At 42.1% G+C, this 23,465-nt stretch overlaps 1 protein-coding gene across 2 annotated transcripts in view; it reads left to right on the plus strand.

Annotated features, from left to right (window-relative positions):
- Positions 1–6: 6 nt before the first annotated feature.
- atp2b3b (ATPase plasma membrane Ca2+ transporting 3b) overlaps positions 7–23,465 on the plus strand; it is a 53,536-nt gene continuing 30,077 nt past the window's right edge. Inside the window, exons 1-8 of one of the 2 annotated variants that reach the window (XM_034875822.1) lie at positions 7–309; positions 5,957–6,773; positions 17,144–17,341; positions 18,196–18,453; positions 19,582–19,707; positions 21,274–21,399; positions 22,790–22,846; positions 23,190–23,231. In XM_034875822.1, coding sequence (XP_034731713.1) covers positions 6,527–6,773; positions 17,144–17,341; positions 18,196–18,453; positions 19,582–19,707; positions 21,274–21,399; positions 22,790–22,846; positions 23,190–23,231 — 1,054 coding nt within the window. In that variant the 5' untranslated portion in view covers positions 7–309; positions 5,957–6,526. The remainder of the gene's footprint in view (positions 310–5,956; positions 6,774–17,143; positions 17,342–18,195; positions 18,454–19,581; positions 19,708–21,273; positions 21,400–22,789; positions 22,847–23,189; positions 23,232–23,465) is intronic. The other variant, XM_034875823.1, reaches the window with a different exon arrangement.

Below are 23,465 nucleotides of genomic sequence, written 5' to 3' on the forward strand. Positions count from 1 at the left end.
TCTCTCTCTCTCTCTCTCTCTCTCTCTCTCTCTCTCTCTCTCTCTCTCGCTCCTCTATCGCCGCCGCAGAACTTCGCCGACAAACCGTCAGGTGACCGCGCGGAGCGGAATATTCATCAGCACCGTCGTCGTCTTTCATCCCTCCACTCCTTTCGGACTCCAGGCAACCGGAGCTGCCGCAGCCCCGGTCCCCCCTGTGCGCTCTCATCCGGTTTGGGACATTCTCCGCTCCACGCACACGCAGATTAACGGGGATTCTGCCTGCACGCTCACGCGCTGATGCTGATGTCCTTGAGCTCGGCCTGCACGGTGAGTCGGTGAGTCCGTGCGTGCCCGCGTGCGCGACTGTTATTTACCCCCTGGTGCCCGCGAGCGTCGTTTTTATTAGAGAAGATGCGCTGTGATTCACGTATAGCTTAGCATTGATGTTTGATTGACTGCAGAATGTACAACAGGCCCTGATGTGGTATCTCCATCTCAGGCCTTACACAGCTATAATAAGAGCCTATACAGCAGGGCATACCATAATACCCTGCATGGCAAACAGCGCTATGACATTATGAGGTTGTGTGTGTATGCGTCTGCGCGCGTGCACGTGTGGATGTGCTTGGGTTGAGCTAATGATACATATCCATCCATCCGTCCGCGTGCTATGTCAGTTGATGATGCGGTGCCGCTTGCTGTTCCCGGGCGCCGGGGCGCTGTGTATCAGGCTATAAGCTATTAGGTGTCAATTGCGTTGTTGGTCTCGGTTACGGCACGTCGCACCTGCAGCGCTGAGCTGCGGGGGTGTCGATTTGATCTGGGAATGATCTCTGGCAGGAGGGACTATCACAAGTCGTCCTGTCCAGGCTCGGTGTGAGTTGGGCAGAGCGGGCCGGCAGTGGTCGGCCCGGTAACCTTGCGGAGGGACACAGGCATGTGGGCGCACCATCACTCTTTCAACCTTGCATCTGTAGCGGGCCCACAGTGTAGTTTCTCAGTATTGATCGGCACCTCCTCTTGTTGCCATATATGTGATGAGGATGAGGATGAGGATGAGGGATGAAGCTCAGGCACGTCTGAAGGTGACCAGGAAAGGTCGTTTTGTATGGGAAGTATGTTTCATGGGGCCATTCCTGCAAAGAAGTGCTGCACAGTCTTGCTGCCAATTACAAGTGTGTGTGTGTGTGTGTGTGTGTGTGTGTGTGTGTGTGTGTGCGCCTGCGTATGTGTGTGTGCGCCTGCGTATGTGTGTGTGTGTGTGTGTGTGTGTGCTGCTTAGGGTGGAGGTGTATAGTGGCTTGTGTGTGATAGACACGGGACACTGTGATTGTGTGTGTGTGTGTGTGTCTGTGTCTGTGTCTATGCATGTGTGTGAGATGGAAGAGAGACGGATACATCTGTGGTCAGTCTTAACTTTGACTTTCTTTCTTTCTTTCTTTCTTTCTTTCTTCCCAAGTCCAACTGAAGCCCCTCCCTTTGTCAAACTGTTACCATCATCACCCTCGTCATCATCAGCATCATCCAGTTGCTTTAATGTGCTACACAGTAAATGCAGATATCTGTGCCCTGTTGGCTCCTGTAAGTGTGCTATTCCCGCTGGGCTTTACAGAAGTGTGTTACTGGCGCTGAGCCAGCGATGGCAGGCAGCAGCCCAAATACAAGGGCCCTGCCAGAGGTGACCCTTCAGATGCCTGTCGCAAAGTAGGACTGCAGGTGCACAGATGGACTGCAGGTTAGCTAGTGTAGGCAGGGGGATTAAATACTGACAAGTTCACACACACACACACACACGCACACACACACACGTACACATCGTTGTAAAGGAACACTGTCAGCTATGATGACAATTGTGTCCACAAGAAGTACAGAGAGGAACACATGAATGCACACATACTTGTTAAGTCACATGTGCTCAAGTGTGCATGTATGTACCACACACACACGCACACGCACACACCAAGTCACAAAGCATACGAGACCCGGCTGGCCTAAAATCAAATCCCCTGAGGACCTTCTCTTCCGTGTGTTCCTCCGCTCTGTACCCTTCTTTAGTTTCTTGCTTCTGCGATAAAGAGGAAACCCCCGAGGGATAGTAGTGGGCAAAACAAAAAAACAATCAAATTGCATCAACCCCCGAGGGATGGTGGTCTGAGAAGCAGGGCTTGCATTCAGGATAACTGGGCAGGTCACTGAGGATTGTGGAGACCTTTTGTCTGAATCTTTTCATGTTGTGTGTGTCATGTCAGCTATCATGTAAGTGATGTCTCTGGGCATGAGTGTTACTGTCTTTTTGTGTACTATACATTTGTGGTTATGGTATGCTGTGGCTAAAAGGGACTGTATTTGTGTGCATGTGTGTGTGTAAGTGTATATGTATGTGTGTGTGTGTGAGAGAGAGAGAGAGAGAGAGTTAGGAAGGCATAACAAATTGAGTAATAAAGTTTTTGTGTAATTACGCAACACAGGCTCCCATGTGCGCATACACATGGGCACTGTGCACATCAAAGCTCGAAGACAAACAGAAAGACACGGTCAGAGTTAGTTGCAATAGTTGGGAGGCTTAGCAGAAGAGCTTTTTCCTGCGTGAGCGTTATAAAATCAGACAGAATCCGTGAGTAAGAGACCGGGCAGGGAAGAAAATGCACACTGGCTGATTAAATAAATGATTGCAGTAGCAGGAAGCAGATAGACGAGCATGGCGACAAAATAAGGGAGTCAGAAGAGAGGAAAAAGAAGACGGTAAAATATCAACAAGCAATGACACAACACAAACCAAGGCATGTAAAAAAAGATAGATACTGTAGATAGATGGATCGATAGATAGATAGATAGATAGTTAGATACATACTGTAGATGGATAGATAGATAGATAGATAGATAGATACATACTGTAGATATATAAATGGATAGATAGATAGATACTGTAGATGGATAGATAGATAGATAGATAGATACATACTGTAGATAGATAAATGGATAGATAGATAGATACATACTGTAGATAGATAAATGGATAGATAGATAGATCCATACTGTAGATAGATAGATAGAAAGATAGATAGATACTGTAGATAGATAGATATAGAGATAGATAGATACTATAGATAGATAGATAGATACTGTAGATAGATAGATAGATAGATAGATACTGTAGATAGATAGATAGATAGATAGATACTATAGATAGATAGATAGATAGATAGATAGATACTGTAGATAGATAGATATAGAGATAGATAGATACTATAAATAGATAGATAGATAGATAGATAGATAGATAGATAGATAGATAGATAGATAGATAGATAGATAGATAGATAGATGGATAGATAGTACTGTAGATAGATAGATACTATAGATAGATAGTACTGTAGATAGATAGATAGATAGATAGATGGATAGATAGTACTGTAGATAGATAGATAGATAAGTAGATAGATAGTTAGATACTGTAGATAGATAGATAAATAGATGGGAGACCAGGCAAATGAGAAAAGATGGAGCGAGAGGAAGCTTCAAAGGCAGAGCAGGGTGACTCAGTCATAAACTAACACTCTCAGTCAGGATGGAGGCATCGTAGGGTGGGGAGGAGAGAAAGGGAGGGAGAAGATGGCAAGAGGCAGACTGAGCTAAGGGAGAGTGAAGAGTGGGGAGGAAGGAGGAGAAAAGGAACTCATGAGGAGATTCAGTTCTTCTTTCATGCTTACCCCTATGCAAAATACCCTAAAAACCGCTGATAGGGCAATCACAACATGTTGTGCCATGTGTGATGCTGAGAATATTTAGTTACAGGCAGCGCTAATTGCTCGTGTGGGCAGAAGCATGCTCGGTCTCACTCTGTGTGGCTGAAGTTGCTGTTTCACTAGGTTACTGAACACTATCGGGGTCACATTTATTGTAATTAAATCACTTCCAGAGATGGGCCGTAATGTTAAATAAGTGATTAAGAAATTGTTTTTTTTCAGGGTATTCAACAAGAGAAGATCCCTTCAGGAAAATTCCCTCTTTCGGGTCTCACAAGCCGTTCATTAGACTGAACAAATTAAATGGGAAGTAATCGCACCTGCAAGGCATGTGGATGTGTCCAGGCATGGCGTGATTTGTGACAAAGGACATACCTTATTGGATGTAGCATTACATGGAGCATGATGGTAACAATGGTACAACTTTATTTTGTGTTATTGTCAAGAAATCCCATGAAAAACCAACCAAAACCAAAACCAACAGTACTAAATTATAAATGATATTCAGAACACGAATATAGCAGCAAACAAGTATTTGCTATGTGAAGATGTAGTTGGGTAATGGCATCCTGAGCAGGGAATGAAGTCAAACTCCCTCTGTGTGTGTTGGGATCTGAGCTTCTCTGGTTTTTGGTCTGGTAGCTGGGCTGGTGGTGCAGGAATCTGAGTGCCTCCCTTAGAAAGTGTTGGCCCTCCCCGTCCTTGTTTCTTCCCCCCCGCCTCTCCTAATTGCTGCCGCTCTGCACTGCTACCACCTACGCCGAAGAGCAGTGCAGCTCATGCAGAGGTTACCACTGATAACGTTGCCCGAGTAAAACTCACTCACCCTGCGATTGACCCTGGAATTCCATTCTCCAATTTTTTAATTTGCATTTAACAAACTACGACTTTAATAAAGTCTCCATCCGCTATACAGCACTTAAAGCAAACTCACTTTTACAGCTAGTTCACCCGTTAATCTCGTTATTTCCTTCTTCCAAAACAGCCGGGAGTGGAGTTTTCTTTAAAACATAATTAGGACCGGTGTAATGACTGCATGCAAAGTCTCAAAGTATCAGAGCACACAAAGCCAAATTAACTCCTAACATACCACATTGCTAAAGCTATTTTTAAACGGAGTCCGACGCATTAAGTCCACATAAAAACACACCATGCACTTCCAGCTAACTTCACAGGGAACAATGATGACAGAACAGCATCACAGATTCATTTCCGCCCCGAAAATTTTCTGTTAAGCTCAGTTAAAAACACCGGATCTGCAGCGCGCTACCCTGTCATTCACTAAGTAGCCTGTTTGCGATCTTCACCTGTTCAACTGACGTAGATAGTATGCGACTGTCCTGCAGTTATTATAAACATGTGAACTCACCACAGGCTGTTGATGCAAATCTCAATCTAAGACTTAGTTTGCGCTCCATTTGTTCTTTTTAAAATATTTAAAGCTGCTATCATCAGTGTATTTATATGAACAATGGATGAAATGACTGGACTACTACTGTTGTATAGTTAGTGTGAGAGGTGTCGCTCATAGTGATGAACCCAACTCAGCAGCTCTTTTGACCTCTTCGGAGCATTTTAGCATTCATTGTTTGGGATTCATGGCGTGCAACTTCACTGTTTTGATTCACTCTTATGGCTCTCATGCGCATCTTTTGCAGACGCAGGAGACAGCTGTTTCCTGCTAGAAACCTAAAAAACAACAAAATGTACGCTATCTACACAGCACTAAACAACAGACAGACAAAGTTAGCGGCTAGCTGGTGAACATAGTTTATAGCTACATATTTTTTCTCTTGAGATGGTGGAGTGAAAATTAGACTTACATTTGTCATGTAGCCAGAAAGGCATCTCCAAATGAATCCTAATGACACTCAGTGTCAGCTGGATGTGTAAATAAGCCAATGTTTGTCAGCCATATCCACTTTATAAAGTAACAATATGTCAGTGTTGTGTTTACAGCTTGTTGTGCTGCCCCCGAATGGCCAAAAAGCTTTGGCTTTACAAAGCTTAAAGTGTGGAAAAACTGAGCAAAGGTTTAGGTTTGGTTACAGGGCTAGACCAATAATGATCTTACCTTTTTAGATAATCACATGTATCAGATTTGTAACCATTTTCTAACATGACTGTACACTTCAAGACACATTGTTGTGTACTAAAAACATAATGATGATAGTGAGTGAGATCAATAAAACAGAGTGGTAATGTATCTCTTTCTTGCTCTCTCTCAGGTCCTGGTGGTGCAGTAGTAGCTACCTCTGAACTGGATCCACTTCCCGCCCCTCTCTCCATCCGTCCATCATCCTCCCATCACCGTCTCTGTAAGTCTGTCAGCCCGTCCGTCCGTCTGTCCATGGACTGGCCGTGACCCTGGAGGGAGGGGGACAGAAAAGAGGAAAGAGCGGAGTCGCAGAGGAGACGAAGGAAAAGAAAGCTGGATTCATTCAGACATCAAGCTTCGAAAGTGCCCCGGCTTGCTGTCCTTGATCCCCCTCACCCTCCTCCTCCTCCAGTTATGGAGAATTAAAGGAGCAGTGGGAGGCCAGGCCAAGATAGTGAGGAGGAAAAAATAAATAATCAACCAATGCCCCTTCATTGTCCTTGAAATGAAATAGTAAAAAAGGATTTAGGTGCATCATTATAATTACAGATTATTTAAGAAAGAAATCCAGACCGAACCAAAGTATTGGCTGCTGAGCACATGAACAACCCTCCACCAACCGAACAAAAGGGGAACTGAGTTGAAGACAGACTACAGAGAGAAAGGAGGACCAAAAAACAGGAAAGAAACCCTTGCTGACATGTCAACAACAGCCACTATGGGTGAAATGGCAAACAGCGCGGTGGAGTTTTATCCCAAAGGGACAAGAGGCGTGGGCGGAGGAGGAAGGGCAGATGGCAGCCATGCAGGGGGAGACTTTGGGGTCACGGTGGCGGAGCTAACGGAGCTGATGGAGCTCCGAGGGGCTGATGCCATTCAGAAGATCCAGGAGAGCTACGGAGACCCAGATGGGCTCTGCCAGAGACTACAGACCAGCAAGACTGATGGTGAGCAGGCACGGGTGCACGAATGGTTGAACTGTTGAAAAGGTAGATTGGTGGATGTATGAATAATGGAGGAGGAGATGGATGAATGGATGATAGCACATGTATGAAAAGACTGATGAAAGGAAATGGTGAGGTGGTTGAGTGGATACAGTATCAGTAGGACTGGGCAGTAATTCAATATGATAATTTATTGTCTTTCAATGGAATCATATATCGAGATATTGTGATATACATTTGCGTTGTCTAATTTAATAATAACAAGCACATACTAACTCAAATTTTTCAGAAAATCTGGTGTGAATCATTTTTAGGCAATATCATTTGAAGAATTGCAGATTTTTTAACGTCATACTTTTTTGTGCATGCATGTAATATGCACAAAAAAGTAACCTTGTAACTGTTAGGATGCTTATCACATAAGAGAGAACTAGTCTCTTTACTTTATCATTGTCCTGTTTTGCGTTATTATCAGGTTTTATAATTTTAGAGCTCAGGCCATAACGTTAGCGCTAGCTAACGGTCCGTTTACCTCCGTCATCCTCACTGTCAACTGCGTTAACGACGTGCGGGACGCTAAATAACTGCTACTCATAACGATAATGTTATATCATTAATTAATTCTGTGTAAGGATGTTAGTGTGTTTACAGGAACCCAATTGTCTGGTTATTCTAACATATTTGTCTGGTTTTACCGTCTTAAAGTTTCCTACCACTTACCGGGCTGTGGTCATCGACGTCGCGGGCCCTTTTGTCCAGAAATGGCGGAAGAATGAGCCGCTCTGGTTTGACCCATCGTGTTGGGTCACAGTCTTTGACCCAACGTTGGTTTAAATCAACCCAATCTAAGACCCAACAGCCCTAACCCAGCATTTGGGTTATTAAAATAACGTTTTTTAGTTTGTAGGCATGGGCCTGGTCTCCGGTTTGAGATATACCGCGGTTTGAAAAAGTAAAGCTTTCAAAACCACCAAAATTTGGTGGAGTGGTTTAGTAATCCGTCGTCCTGCCAGTGTGCCCTGTGTTTAAAAATAAAATATAGTGTGTTAAATGGATTTTTTTTTTTTTTTAAAGCGAGACCTTTAAAAAAAAAAATGCATTCAGCTTTTTTCCCAGCTGACTTTATCACACCGAAAAAAGTTGAGGACTTTAGGATGCCTCACTTCCTCGGGCTGTAGGCTGTAGGCACGCAGCTGGATCTTGACATCATCCTCTTCGTCTCTCACAAAATACGCCATTTTCATGGCCATTCACTGTCTACTGTAGGAAAATAGCCAGCTATTCACGTCGGGTATGATGAAGCAAGTTGGGGGGGTTTGAGGTGCTGCGTGATCTCTGCTCCCATGTAGCTGTGCTTTGGCTTCCACGCAGTATAGTCCCAAGTCAATGTCTGCCTAGGAAAAGGTCTAGTCTTAATCTGCATTGTTATTTGTACTCGTTGTGAACACGCAGGCCATCAAAATTATGAATTAGTTGACAACTAATCAGTTAATCTTTGTAGCTCTAGTGAATAGCTTGCTGGCTGGCTGGATGGATGGATGAATTTGTAGAGGCGATGAAATGAAGATGGGTCAACAGTGAGATGAATTTGGCACACCGAGATAAATTAAGAGAAGAAGTGGAAGCATAGATGATATTGAGCCGCATGAGTGGTGGTGCTGCAAACTCAACTCAACAACACTGATACCCTCACTTCATGTTCTGATGACAGGAACTGACCGAGCTAACGTTCATTTTGTTTTCCTCATGCATTATCACTACGCACATGCACTGAACCGTCAGATTTTATTCATGGAGTGTAATCCTGGCTGAGATGGATTCCTGGATAAATTGATTGGTGAATGGATGATGGGACTCTAATGGATGAACGACGATAAATACATTTTAAATCCATAGATGGATGAATGGAGTAAAAGTGGGCAAGGACTGACGAGGATCTCAAATATTGCAGACACAGTGTCTGTAATTATGGGTCCATGTACTGTACAGCTCTTCAACTATTTTCATTATTCTTTCAATTAATCAATTAATTGTGTTGGGTCTGGAATTTGGGATTATTCTCATTGTTGATTTAGCTGCCACATGTATAAAGCTGGAAATCCTCGCATTTGACAACCAGGAACCAGCATATTTGACCCAATTTAGTCTATTTTAAATAGTACAATAGTATATAGTAATAGAAATAATAACCAGAGCTGAAATGATTGATCAATCAATCAATTGACTGAAAAATGGCAAACATTCTGACCAAAAAAAACATTCTGACCAAAAAAATCAATAGTGATTTTTTAATAAGGAATCTATAATGGAAATAATTGTTAGTTGGTGCCCCCATTGTGTCTCTTGAAATGCCTACTAAATGGTATACTTACTTAATAAACGTGATGACTGTAAACTATTTACGCACGCATGCACACACGGACGCACGCATGCAAGCACACAAAAAGAACAAGTTGATATAATTATGCCAATCCAAGATTTGTGGTGACTACTGAGGGTGTAATTTGTGTTTCTGTGTTTTAGTGTGTATAGGCCTACATGCATGCGCCCACTTGTATGTTCTAGCAGGGGTGTGGTACCACACTACACCCACTCCTTCAACTAGTTTGTAACCTAGCAACACAACAGCAGAGAGAAGTTGGCTGCGAAAGTCAGCAAGAGAGAGAAAGATGATGGAGAATTGTGAAATGGTGAGACGTTGAACATGAGGAAGAAGACTGTGTGTGTGTATGTGTGTGTGTGTGTGTGTGTGTGTGTGAGAGACATGGAGATGGATAAAAAGTGAGAGAGTTGCTGGGTGTTAAGTTACAGTAAGTCTGTGTTGAGTGGAGCTAATTTGATACTGTGAGCTGGTCAGGATTCAGTGCAGCAGGTCCCAACAAACCCAGCAGACACATAACACACAGAGTCGTGTATCTGCAGTTGTACAACCTACAAAGAGCAGTTGGCAAACAAACACACTAACGCTGCTCTCCACACACTTGGACAGACTTCTTTTGCACTGTGCTCACAAATTACATATGGTGTCATCGGGCGTGACAAACCTACAAAACATGAACGAAGAACGATGTTTCCCAGCTCGTAGAAATCTAACGTCATTGCTCGAAACTGATCATTCCGATGTTTTATGCTCCAGAGGGGCGTAACATGAAGTAAGATGAGTGGGTTAGCGGGGTATGTTGAGCATAAAGTTAGAATTTTTCTCTTTTAACCTGGCTAGATCACCATGGTTACTTATGCTGCATGCCCAATTGTTTCTGGGGGAGGTTATGTTCAGAGTTTCTGATTGAAATCGGCTATAAAAAGGAGCTGCCTGTCCATTAATCAGCTTTGTTGGAAATGGCCCCACCTTTCTTGCAAAATACTAGGGCTGCAGCTAACGATTGTTTTATATTGTCAATTCATCTGTAGATATTTTCTTAATTAATCGATAAATATTTTCTTTATTAATCGATTTGCAGAGATGGGGCGTCGAGTTTGAGACTGGGACTCGAGTTGCACTTAACCCTTGTGTTGTTTGCCCGTCAACCATGAAAAAAAGTTATCGCTTTTCTGACATTTTTGTCACTTTTTCAATGTTGTGGGTGCTTTTTTAAAGGTTTTTTCCAAAGTTATTTGATATTTCTTATGTTGACATTTTCAGCTTATTTCAAAGGGCCATTTTTTGTGATGAAAAAACTGAAATTGAGTCAAATCTGACCCGAGGAAAACACAAGGGTTAAGTCAAACACACAGTAGCTACCTTTCCATCCATTTGTCAATCGAATTGTCTGAAGTTCAGTAAAAGAACTCATGTGAATAAAGCTGGTGAAAGTGTTTTTCCATCCAACGGGTTTAAAGCAAATAAAAACCTGTGCATAATGACGTCACGCTATTTTCGATCAAATTGGTATATTCGATTGTTTTTAGACATTTTAAGGTTTTTCTATTAAATTTTGCACTGAATCCCACAACATTCAAGTTTTTCTAGACAAAATGGTTTGCGCCGTCTACCAAAACATGATCACTATTGAAGTTGTAGTGCTTATGTGCCAGCTGATAGCGACATATAAAGCTATGATAAGAAAACAACACTATTAACACATTTTTGTGATGATGCAACTTGGCTTTTATTTTTCCTCTGGCATCGCTGCGAGACTCTTTTTTGAGACATGTATCGCGGTTTGAGCGCCTTCCATCTCCTCCGGACGACGTCCCACGGCTTGTCTTACCCTTTGTCGGCCATTTCCTTTTGAGTTCCTGACAAATTAAATTCAAAAAGTCTCTCATCTCCTTGTCCGTCCACTTCCATCTGTCTTTGTTGACACCCTCCATGTGTGCAAACGGAGCGGAAACACTGGGCGGAAATGAATTAAAACTTCTTCTTCTTTGTTTTGTGGCGGGTTGCAACCATAAAATGACCTAAATCTTAATGGCAATGTCAATGTTCATGAAATTTCATCGAATTTTACTGCTTCCTTGAGGCATTTTTCATGTGATATCACTTAATTTGGTTAAAAACGTGTGGATGAAACATAGCTGCTGACTTCAGACTTGACCTGAGAGTCGTACTCAGAAGACCGTTGGATGCCGGACCCATGAAAAACCTTTATTTTTAGGAACTGTATGATAAGCTGAATATTATTCCCCTCATTGGGTAACCCGTAACCTATGTAACACGTAATGTGTAACATATTGGCTGCTGCACGTGAATTAGGACAGCAAATATGTCGACAGCACCAGCTGCTGCTGTGCTATACCTCAGAAGCTTTAGCTTTAAAGGAACATCCCACCATTTGTTGAAATAGGGCTTATCACGGTTTCCCCTAGCTGTAGATACATGGGCCAACGGATTCTTTATCTCAGTGCATGCATAGTTTTAGTCCGGTGTAACACCGGCAGCGGCGCCGCTACTTAGCTTAGCGTAGTGAATGGAATCCTATCTTGCTGGTTAGCATGTTGTGAGTAAAAGTGAGCCGACAATAAAACAACAACAACCTAATAACTTCTTGTGGCCTGTGTAGATATTGGCAGACATTGATTTGGGACTTTATTGGGGGGGATGCACAGGCGAAGCACTGCAACATGGCGCCGAGATATCAATGCAGTAACTCTGTGTGAGTACAGGTCTAATATGGCTTGATCTATTCCATAAAAACGGTTTACAGTAATCACTCACTCTGTGGACAGCTGTTTATTGGATCCATTCTGCGTTCTCAGTTGACTTTATCACACTGAAAAAAAAAGTTGAGGACTGCAGAATGCCTCACGTCCTCGGGCTGTTGAGCAATCGCAACCTCCTCTAGTCCTTCTGTTTCCAAAGCACGCAACTCCTTTTCTGAGAACTCTGGTTCGTAGAGGTGTGCTTCTGGATCTTGACTGTCTGAGAAGTCATCCTCTTCGTCTCTCACAAAATCTGCCATGTTCATACCCATTTACTGTCCACTGTAGGAAAATAGCCAGCTATTCACGCTGGGTATGTTGAAGGAAGTAGGGGGGTTTAAGGTGCTGCGTGATCTACGCCCATGTAGCAGTGCTTCGGCTGTGCTTCCCCCCAATATAGTCCCAAGTCAGTATCTTCCTAGGAAATCGTCTAGTCTTAATCTGCATTGTTATTTTACTTATTGTGAATATGCAGGCCACGAGAAGTAATTAGGTTGTTGTTGTTTTATTGTCGGCTCACTTTTACTCACAACATGCTAACTGGCAACATAGGATTCCATTCTCTACGCTAAGCTAACTAGATGCGGCGCTACCAGTGTTGCACCTGACTAAAACAATGCAAGTACCGAGACAAAAAATGCGTTGGCCCACCCATCTGCAGCTAGGGGAGATCGTGATAAGCCGGATTTCAACAAACGTTGGCGTGTTCCTTTAAAAACTTCATCGAGGCCCAAACTAAAAAAGATTTGAATACAAAATAAGTGGTATCAAGATAAAGGATTCTGACTAAACCATACCTAGATTTATCAGGCATCTGAAATCTGAATGCACCCTGATGAGCTAACAAGTTTAGCTCAGAATTTCCATCTAACGTTAGCTTGCTTCTTGCTTTAGCCACGACCTGCGGGAGCTAAACTCAGAAGGTGATAAAACACTCATTATAACCACCAGAGACTTGAGACCTGACTTGGACTCTAGCTCAGAGACTTGAGACCTGACTTGGACTCTAGCTCAGAGACTTGAGACCTGACTTGGACTCTAGCTCAGAGACTCAAGACTTGACTTGGACTCTAGCTCAGAGACTCAAGACTTGACTTGGACTCTAGCTCAGAGACTTGAGACCTGACTTGGACTCTAGCTCAGAGACTTGAGACTTAAGACTTGCCTTGGACTCTAGCTAGGAGACTTCTGTCAATATCGATTCTGTGGTATCGCTGTCGATAAGTTGTTTGGTGGAAAATTGTAAAAAATGTTGATCGGTGTTTCAGCCAAAGATGAAGTCCTGAAATGTCTTGTTTTGTCCACAACTCAAAGATATTTAGTTTAGAGAAGTGAAGTAGCTGGGGAAAAAAATAACAAAATGACTTAAACTGATTAATCAAGTTTTAAAATAGTTAAATTTGATTAATTTAATAGTTGACAACTAATCGATTGATCTTTGTAGCTCTACAAACTACACTATATATGCTAGCTTGTTGAACCGTGTGCCAGTAATGCCAACACAACGTTGTGCAAAAAGAGTAACACAAACTGTATACGTTACATACTTACATGCATTCAGGTGGTGATTCAGATAGTGTACATAAATGCCACAGGTGCTTCCTGTTTGCATCAGGTAATATAATAAAAACACTTGGGCGCAGCATGTCATCCATACACAAACAGAGTGATGATGATACCACTTTGGATAATGTTTTTACGCTTGGTCCTGATTTGCTGAAGTACGTAAATGTATTAGGCTGTTGGTGTTCATCACAGATAATAAATCAATTTCACTTGGGCCAAGTCATTTCCACGTATCCCTTATTATGGGACAGTGTCAGGTGTGCAATCGGTCCATTTTGTGAAGTGGAAGAGTCAAATGATGCCAAATGACCCCTTTTATAAGGAACGGTTGGTTGATAACAACCGTTGTGACACCCATTATCTCTGATTAGGGTTTAGGTTTTTTTGGAGACTGCTAATGCAAAGAAAGCCCGGCGCTGTCAAACTTGCTCCGTAGTACTCCTCTCTGATCTGAGACGTTTGACAGTACAACAAAAGCTGCTGCCTCTTCTTAGTATGAATACAATACTGAGTACAGAGGAGGAATTGGCAGATCAGACAGACAGATGGGAAAATATGGGTATATATACAGTAGAGAGATTCTACAGAAATGCATATTTTGCAACAGTTCTACGCAAATTGATAGTGTATGACACACACAAACACACACACACACACACACACACACACATCGGGGGAAACGGACCACACGCGTAAACATTAGGATCACTGCAGTATGAGACCATTATACCCGCACTAAAGAGACAGAAAAGAGCATGCAGAGAAACGATGAGAAGGAAGCTCGTTTCACACAGAGATCCCTCAAAAGCGCCGTAAATAAGGTCTGCCGTTACACCTGCTTTGTTTATTTACACAGAGCCAAGCAAAGGTGGTGTATTGTTGCCCCAGTGTGTGATTTCGGGAGCAAAAGAGGTGTGACGTGTAACAAAACAGCGTCAGAGTCTAGTGTGTGTGAGCTGAGAGTGGAAGAGAAGGTTGATTAATGACAATTGCAATGTTTTTGTCAGTTATTGTTAACTTACAGTTACTCTGAACGCTGCTTTATCACCTTTTGACCGTCCTGTGGGACGACTCGCGCATCATACTGCGTGTAGTCCCGCCATGCTGGCGGCCCCTTTCACACAACTCAAAGACGCCACAACTCCGTCCGTCCCAATTCCAATTTTTGTAACTTTTACACAGGCAGCGAGGCGGCCCGAAGGCGCAACAGTCCTGCGTTGAAAACAGGCAGTGTTAAAGATGCTGGAGAAAGAGTGTGTGTGTGTGTGTGTGTGTGTGTGTGTGTGTGGGGGGGGGGATTGGTGAGGAGGAAAAGCTAGAGCAGCTTGCCGCATTGTCAAGGACACATCAAGGAGAGATTGAGAGAGGGAAAAAAGAGTGGAGGAGAGCCAACGAGGGAGGCTGTACACGGGAGAGGATGCAGAGGAAGGTAAGAACAAGGGGATGGATGAGGAATGGAGGGAGGATGCAGCTCACTACGATTACTCAGCATAAGGTCACCTGTTTTTCTCTCTCTCGGTCTCTGTGTGCCTCGCCTTGGCTTGAACCCTGTTGAGCTTCATATTGCTACACAACACTACATATGGCTCCCTGCAGCAAGCAGTGGACCAGGATGTCTCCGAACACACAGACCGGCAAACGGACATAAAGATAGTCGACGATCTGGCCCAACCACAGTGCAGCCCCTCCCCAGCCAATCAAAAACGAAATGAATAGAAAGAAAGCTCTGCTCCAAACCGAGCACACTTGGAGGAATGACATCACCTGTTGCTAGGCAGAAACCTGTTAGAGCGAGGCGGGCCTGGACCTGATATCATGGTCACCATGGTAACTCAATTATTTAAGGTTGAGGTTGAAGGGGGGAGGATGGAGATGAGAGAGGAAAAGTTTGGTGGGAGGAAAGTAAAGTTGGATGAGTCATAGATTTTACTATGTTTTTTTGTGTTTTATACTATTTTTAACTATTTTAAACTCAAAATGCTTTACAGAGGCATTTAAACACATTGTAAACATAAACATAAAAGTACATTCAAGAGACAATGAAAGAATAGTTCAAATTGACTTATATTTATAATATATACATAATAAAATAGACATTAAAATCATTAATAAAAAGCCAGTAAGAGAACATTTAAGGACAAGAATGAATAGTTAAGAATTTAAGTTAAGAATGGATGCAGTCCACAACTGTTCAGTGGTTTATAGACCTGCAGTAACATTTTAATCCAATCAAAAGTACAATTTTGAGATACTTGCACTTTACAGGAGTCTTTTATTTTCATGGCACTTTCTACTTCTACTCCACTACATTTCAGAGGTTTATAATGGGCCTGTAGTTAAAACTTTGCCAGTTACTTTACAAACTGATATTGTTCTGTAAGTGTTTAAACCCAACAATATATAGACCTACAAGTACAGCTGACATGAAAACTATTTTAATTTATTTAAGAAATGTAAGAAAATTTACATTTCCAACTTTTTCAAATGTGTAGATTTTTCCGCATTGAGTACTTTTACTTTTAATACATTTTCTTGATTTTACTTACATACTTTTACTTAAGTGATGTTTTTAAATGCAGGACTTTTACATGTTGTGGAGTATTTTTTACACTATGAAATTAGTATTTTTACCTAAAGGATCTAAATATCTACTTCCTCCATTGTTTTTTGTTCTGATTGTGCAGATAGGGTCTTATCTTGCACCCTGCGCTGCTCCAAGCCCAACGCAAGTGTCTTGCTATTTAAAGCAGTCCATCTCACGGCAATTTGAGAAAAGAAGATGACCAACACAAAAACAGTTGTTAATAAAGCTGCAAGCTGCGATTTCATGCTCAAACCTTGATTTGGACATTTCCTGGACGTTTTGTATTGACTGGACAAACATTTAGTCATGTTTAGCCTGACTGGCGCTATATTACCTGCAGGTTATTTGCATTTAAAGCGCCACCTGGTCTTAAATTCGAATGAAACTTTCAGGGTGTGGTTCAGGTACTTATGAGGATATATCTTGAGAGATTTGTGAAGATTGGCCTTACGATTGCGGATTTATGTTTATTTATGTCCAGAGCCACGCCCCTTTCAAAGTCCATTGGTCAATAACTTGAAAAGTAATTCAGATATTGACATGTTTTACATAACTTGTATTAAGCTTGATCCATTGATTGTTCCCTGAACTACGGTGTTGGAGGACATCTCAAAAATGTGTTTTTCAAAAGAATTCAAAATGGCGCAAATATTTTCTAGGCGGACCTTAATAGTCCTTGAGGCTTTTTTATAGAGCACATTAAGCTGCACCTGTGTGAGGAATTTCAAGCCAATCGGACTTACAATGTGGGGGACGTGGCCTTACAAAGTTTGCATTTTGAAGCATTCTGTTTGAACCCTAAATATTACGGTGCAAATCCACCATCATAATAGCAATGCGCCAAGGTATAAAGGTCCCCAGCCCTGTTTAAATTAGCATGAAAGTTACTTGAATTGGGAATTTGCCACTGTGTGGGCAGATGTGTTGTTGTTTTTTATCACTACTGCCATGTGAATTTCGGTTTTCTTTTTCACAACAATAAATTTGCTAACATCTCAGCCTTTCTTCCCCCCCCCACCCCCCCCCCTCTTTTTCTCCCGATGTCTGTCTCTCTGTCCCATCCTCTGTCTCCGTCTCTCAGGTCTCAGTGGGGACCCGGCAGACCTGGAGCGCCGGGGCCAAATTTTCGGCCAAAACTTCATTCCCCCGAAGAAGGCCAAGACCTTCCTGGAGCTCGTGTGGGAGGCCTTACAGGACGTCACACTTATCATCTTGGAGGCGGCCGCCATCATCTCCCTCGGCCTCTCTTTCTACCAGCCTCCCGGGGGGGATACCGAGGGTGAGGCTGGGGCCAGAGGGGGCGGGGAGGATGGTTTGGGAGGGTGTGAGACGAAGTCGGGCAGTAAGGGCAATAGAAGAAGAGAGAGAAATAAGCTGTTTAAACCGTTCTCAAAATGACTTCCAATACTGAAACAAAGCGAGCACTCAGGAGGTTGTATATATGTTGCATGTCACATTTCAGTTGTTGCGGGTGCTTCTGCTTGACAACGATGTACATTACACTCTAATTAGCATAACATTGTGGGTATTTTATAGTGCACTCTATAGTGAATCAAATTAACCACGGAGAATTCGAAAGCCACTACGCTATATAGTGCATTATTTCCGTGCTAGGGAACGGTTTTGAACGCAGCTATAGAGAGGTGAGAAAGAATATGATTCATCATCAGAATACATTAAGGAATTTAAAGAAGAGTTTTGGCCCCTCATTGAGCAAAGTAAGAGCAAGAGTAAAGGGAGAAGGGTGAAACAGAGTATTAAAACAAGCTTATGTAGTGTTTTTGTAACCCTAACCCTGACTTTAACCTTGGAACAAGTTGCAGAAATCCATGAAACTTAATGAGCTGTTCTCATTGGTTGCTTTTAAGAGGATGTTGATTGACTTGGTGGCATACACATCTGGCTGTGGATGTTTTGACTGACGCGTTTAGGATTGTGGTTGACTTTGATTTGCTGTTTCAGTTATTTTTCAGTATTGCCAGTATTTAGTTTTTAGTGTTTTAGTGGATTTTGGTTGTACTGCTGCTGCCTGTCTTGGCCAGGAAATTCTTAAAAAAGAGATTTTTGATCTCAGTGAGTCTCTTCCTGGTTAAATAAAAAAAAAAAACTCTCCTCCGTTTCCCATCTCTCCAGCATGTGGGGTTGTGTCGGGGGCGGCGGAGGACGAAGGCGAGGGCGACACTGGCTGGATTGAGGGTGCGGCTATCCTGCTGTCTGTTGTGTGTGTCGTCCTGGTGACGGCGTTTAACGACTGGTCCAAAGAGAAGCAGTTTCGCGGTCTACAGAGTCGGATCGAACAGGAACAGAGGGTCACAGTCGTGCGTAAAGGAAATGTCATCCAGATCCCAGTGGCTGACATGGTGGTGGGGGACGTGGCGCAGGTCAAATACGGTAAGAAGCCATCACAAAAGCTTATTTTACAAAGGGCAGCAACTTACTAATATTTTCACTATCGATTAATCCATTTATATATATTTTTTAATTAAATGCTTAATTGTACACAATATATAATAACTTAACCCTTGTGTTGTCTTCCTTGTGACCATGAAAAACGTTTGTCCCCTTATCTCAACGTTTTTGTTGCTTTTTCCAAAGTTTTTTTGGTATTTTTGATTTTTCTTTTTTAATCGATTTTGCCGCTTTTTCCAACATTTTTCACCCGTATTTCGGATATAAAAAAAAACTTTGAAATGGGTCAAATTTGACCCGAAGACAACATGAGGGTTAAGAAACCACAAGCTACAAGATGCAAAACTGATGTTTTAAAATTGCAGTTTTTTTTTTTTAGACCAGCTGGGAAACAGTCAAAAGAATGCACATTTTTCACCTTTAAAAAAAACTTCTACAGTTATACTGATAATCATGATTTTGACAAATGTCTCCGACAAAAAATCTACTTACTTACAATAAATTAACTGTATTAAAGTGAAGTTTTTTGTATTTTTTAAAGTATTTTTTGAAACGCTTCCTCATTTGAGCACTCTTTTCATCATTGACTTAAAATGGTAAAACTGGGTAAAACCTGCATGTGTAGCACAAAAACAATAAATCAGCTCTTTTTCAAACAAGAACCATGCAAAGTAAAAGTACAAACATTTTCACTGCCAATTAATCCATTCATGTAACGTTTCTGTCAGGTCTTTTTTTTGGCTTTTGTGCTTCAAAAAAATGTAATAGAGAAAAATTCCCAAGGAATAGTTTGACATTTTGGAAAATAGGCTTATTCATTTTCTTGTATGCAAGAAATCATTTCATCATCCGTTCATATTTAGTGCAAAGACACAATAGTAATATATCGACCTTCCAATCTAACTCTAAGCAAAAACCATGTTCCTACAATGTTGACTATTCCTGCTATAACTGTACTATATATATCTCTGTAACATGTAGTTGTATGTATTACCTAGTATGTCCACAAGAGGTACTGAGACATAAATGTCCCTGTTGACATGTCCCTAACCAAAAAAGCCTTAAGCTACGAGGTGAGTCAAACACTGATCTGTGCCCATCTGTGTCCAGGGGACCTGCTGCCAGCCGATGGTGTCTTGGTCCAAGGCAACGATCTGAAGATAGACGAGAGCTCTCTTACAGGAGAGTCTGACCACGTACGCAAGTCTGTGGAGAAGGACCCCATGCTGCTCTCAGGTTGGTTTTCACACTTTGTCTTGAGCTGTATTGACTAGTAACAAAATAAGGTTTTATGTTTTTTATAGATAGATATATATTTATTGTCCCATGGGGGGGATTTATTACCACAGCCTGTTTAATGCACATGGCAATATACACAGACGAGTACATCAACAGATACCAGAAAACTTCTGCCAAAGCGAGTCCTTCTACACCTCAGAGTCCTGGATATAGAGGGTGATTGCTGTCATTGACCATGATGAGGGCAAGGCGTGTAATGGAGTCACAGAGTACTGGTAGAGAAGCCCAGTATTATGTTTAAAGTGTTTAAATTATGTTTAAATGTTTAAATTACGGCAGATTTCTGTGTTGATCTTGAAAAACCTCATTGTAGCAGCTAACTGTCCTACTACTTGGGGAACACAGCAGAAGCACATATGGACAAAACAAACATGCTAAATAAATATACATATTTTTTTTAAAGTAAACAGTGTACAGATTGCTACGAGAAGTAAGTATGCTGCTAACACGGATAAGGGAACTACGACACAAATCGACACTGCCAAGCCTCCTATTCACCAACACTAGATCGATCACACACAAAATGGATGAGCTACAAATAGACACATAGCTGGTGTTTGATGATTATCACAGAGCCTGGTTGAACATCACGGACGGCAGCTAGCAGCTAACAGCTAGCAGCTAACAGGACAAGCTAACGACCGGCAAGATCAACGTAAAAATTGCCCGGAATTGTCCTTTAATAATATTCTTAATTCAGTAAATCTAGGTTGTTCCTTCAGTCAAACTGATTGTTGTAAAACAGTTACATAATGGTGATTTAATTAAGGTAGATTAGTTATTAGTGTCATAGGCAGGCCCACGCGCAAAGAGCTGTCCACAGATTTTAAACAATTTAAAAAATAAAAATAAAAGTCAGAATATTAACATATCTCCACACCACACAAAATCACAGCTGAAAACAAAGAAAACACACATCAACAATTTGAGTTGCAACGGTATTCCTGTAGGATATCCGCTCGTGCTCATTGACTGTTGGTGGTAAATCCAGCATCCACGCTCAAATACACAGTGAAACACACAGCGGTGATGCTAATTTCCAAATAGACGCCTCGCTGCAGACGGATTACGGCTGACTTCCGTGTGCTGTGTGTGACGTAATTTGCATACACCACATTTGCGAGACAGACAGCTGGACGGACTCAATCACTCACGGACATACATTTCCAGCCTTAATTATTAAGATAACCATGACTTCAGGAAAAAATGCTTTAGGTACCGTACACTCCAAAGGGCTTCATCTTTATCAAATTAGTTTTTTCCTCTGCCTGAATGACGATGTATCGTGTTGAGCTTAGCTTTCGGAACTTCTTCCCTGCCAAGTACAGAGAGCAGATCAGACCATTTTTTGTAATGTATGTATGTTGTGCATTAAGTAAACATTGACAAAGAACCTTACAAAAATGTGCAAGATCACACGTTGTTGTTTCATATCTGTGACCACTTGGGGCTGCCACTTTGCAAGCACCACTCTCTCTTAATTGAATCTATTTGGACGTTAAGGTACCCATGTGATGGAGGGCTCGGGCAAGATGCTGGTGACAGCTGTTGGTGTCAACTCGCAGACGGGCATCATCTTCACCCTGCTGGGTGCTGGAGAGCTGGAGGAAGAAGGGAAGGACAAGAAAGGTAAGTGAAGGAGACAAACTAGTAATGGGGCGCAATATTTGTTGGGATGTTTTCGGGCTGTAAAGACAGAAAGGTAGCGATTATGTTGTTGAACATGCACTGCACCTTTTCAGTAGTTTTATCTACTCATATTGCAAGAATGATGAACAGAGTTAATATGTAGTGAAACCACAGAAGACAAAATGGTTTCCTTCATGGAATATATGCAAACCAGAAAAGAAGTAAACAGATGCTAACAAAACCCAGGAAAGAAGAAAGTCTCTCTCATACATCTCCACCATAACCATAAATGAATACATCGCAGTGTGTGTGCGTGTGTAGGTGTGTGTGCGTGTGTGTGGATGTGTGTGTGTGTGTGTGTGTGTGTGTGTGTGTGTAGAGTTAGTTGGGTGCCTAACTGATTACCGATAAGAGCTTTAACAGGAAACACACCAGTTTAACCCCATCCATAATTTAGCCCACATCCTCTCCATCCCTCTCGTTCTCCTGCTCCCTCTCTCTCTCTCTCTCTCTGCCTTTCCACTTTTATTCTATTTTTCCTCCCTTGGTCTCTTGTTTACCCCACCACTGTGCCCTCTTTCACTTTCCTATCTTCCCCCTTTGCTCTCACGTGTTTTTCCCTCCCTCCTTTAATCTGAGAGAGAGACAGAGAGAGAGAGAGAGAGAGGCTTCAGATTGAATCAATTATTGAAAGAGCAGGGGAGAGCGAGTGAGCCAGTGGGATTCAGGGAAGAGTGTTGGTTGGGCAATGCATGAAGCATTAGTATGTGCTCAAATTTGTTTTGGAAGGGCCCTGCAGTCAGAGCAGAGCTGCAGACAACAACAGAGGGTACCCATACTTTCAGAAGCACTTAAGGTTAATATCATTACCAGTGGACTCATCCATGCCTCCACCACTGCAGTTCCCATTTATGCACGGGAATGTGAGAACTGTTCGCATCCTGGAATGCAGAAATGGACAGCGGCAAATTAGCTGATGATGCTTATTCTATTAAAAAAAGAAATCGTGTTTCGTGTTTATTTTCATATGAGTGCAGCAGCCTTTGTGGGCTGGATAATTCAGACAAACATTTACTGGAGCTGATAAATTATTCATGAGACTTCTACAAATGCCATAACTTGTTAACTAGTTTTTCCGCATGCAATGTGGGTTTTCTACTGGGCTATATACTGTTCTCTTTGAATCGTCTCTCATTTCAGATTGGGGGTTTTATTCAATAGATTTTTGTCTATTTAGCCATCTACAATCTACTGGTAGAGTTGTGCGTGCAAACACATTTACTACTTGAGTTTTTTATTTTTCCCTCTTTGCTCTCTTTTGTTTTCCCTTTTTGTCAAATCTTCTCACATGCCCCGAAACCTTTCTTTCCTCACACATTCCCCCAAACAGAGGACAGTACTCAGTTGCTCATCTCCACAGAGGCCAATTTCAGCACAGTCACCAATGGTATGTGAGCATTACGTTGTCTGCCCGCCCCGTTCCTTTCCTCAGCCAATGAATGGACCCCAGCACACAGTGCAGTGAAAGTGACAGTGACCTATGATGGACTTATACAAATGAAAATGTCTCTCAGTCTCTTGACCCTGTGTATGAAGATGTGTGTACCTTTATTATTCTTCCCTTTAGTATTGTTTCTTTGTGGTTTTTCTGTTTCTGGAAGTGTGTCTTTGACTGTCCTAAGATCAGAGCTCTGATCAGAACTTAGGTGACTCTGATTCGGCACTCATGTGACCACTTCTCTTTCATATGTTTGTCTTTCTATTCCTAAATCACCCTCCCTTTCTCTCAGGAAAACAACCTGATGGAGCTGTGGAGAACAATCAGAACAAAGGTAAAGCTCATTTAAAAGCTCATGACGCGTGTATACAGTGTGTGTGTGTGTGTGTGTGTGTGTGTGTGTGTGTGTGTGTGTGTGTGTGTGCGTGTGTGTGTGTGTGTGTGTGTGTGTTTTTGTGTGAGTGTTTGTGTGTAAAGCTTGGTTTGGGTGTAGGATGTGCTTACTTCATCTTCTTTCTTCTTACTTACTTGATTCTACTTCATCTGCAGGTACAGTGCTGAAAAGAGT

Source organism: Etheostoma cragini, chromosome 7 (genome assembly GCF_013103735.1).
Source record: "Etheostoma cragini isolate CJK2018 chromosome 7, CSU_Ecrag_1.0, whole genome shotgun sequence".
Lineage (NCBI taxonomy): Eukaryota > Metazoa > Chordata > Actinopteri > Perciformes > Percidae > Etheostoma > Etheostoma cragini.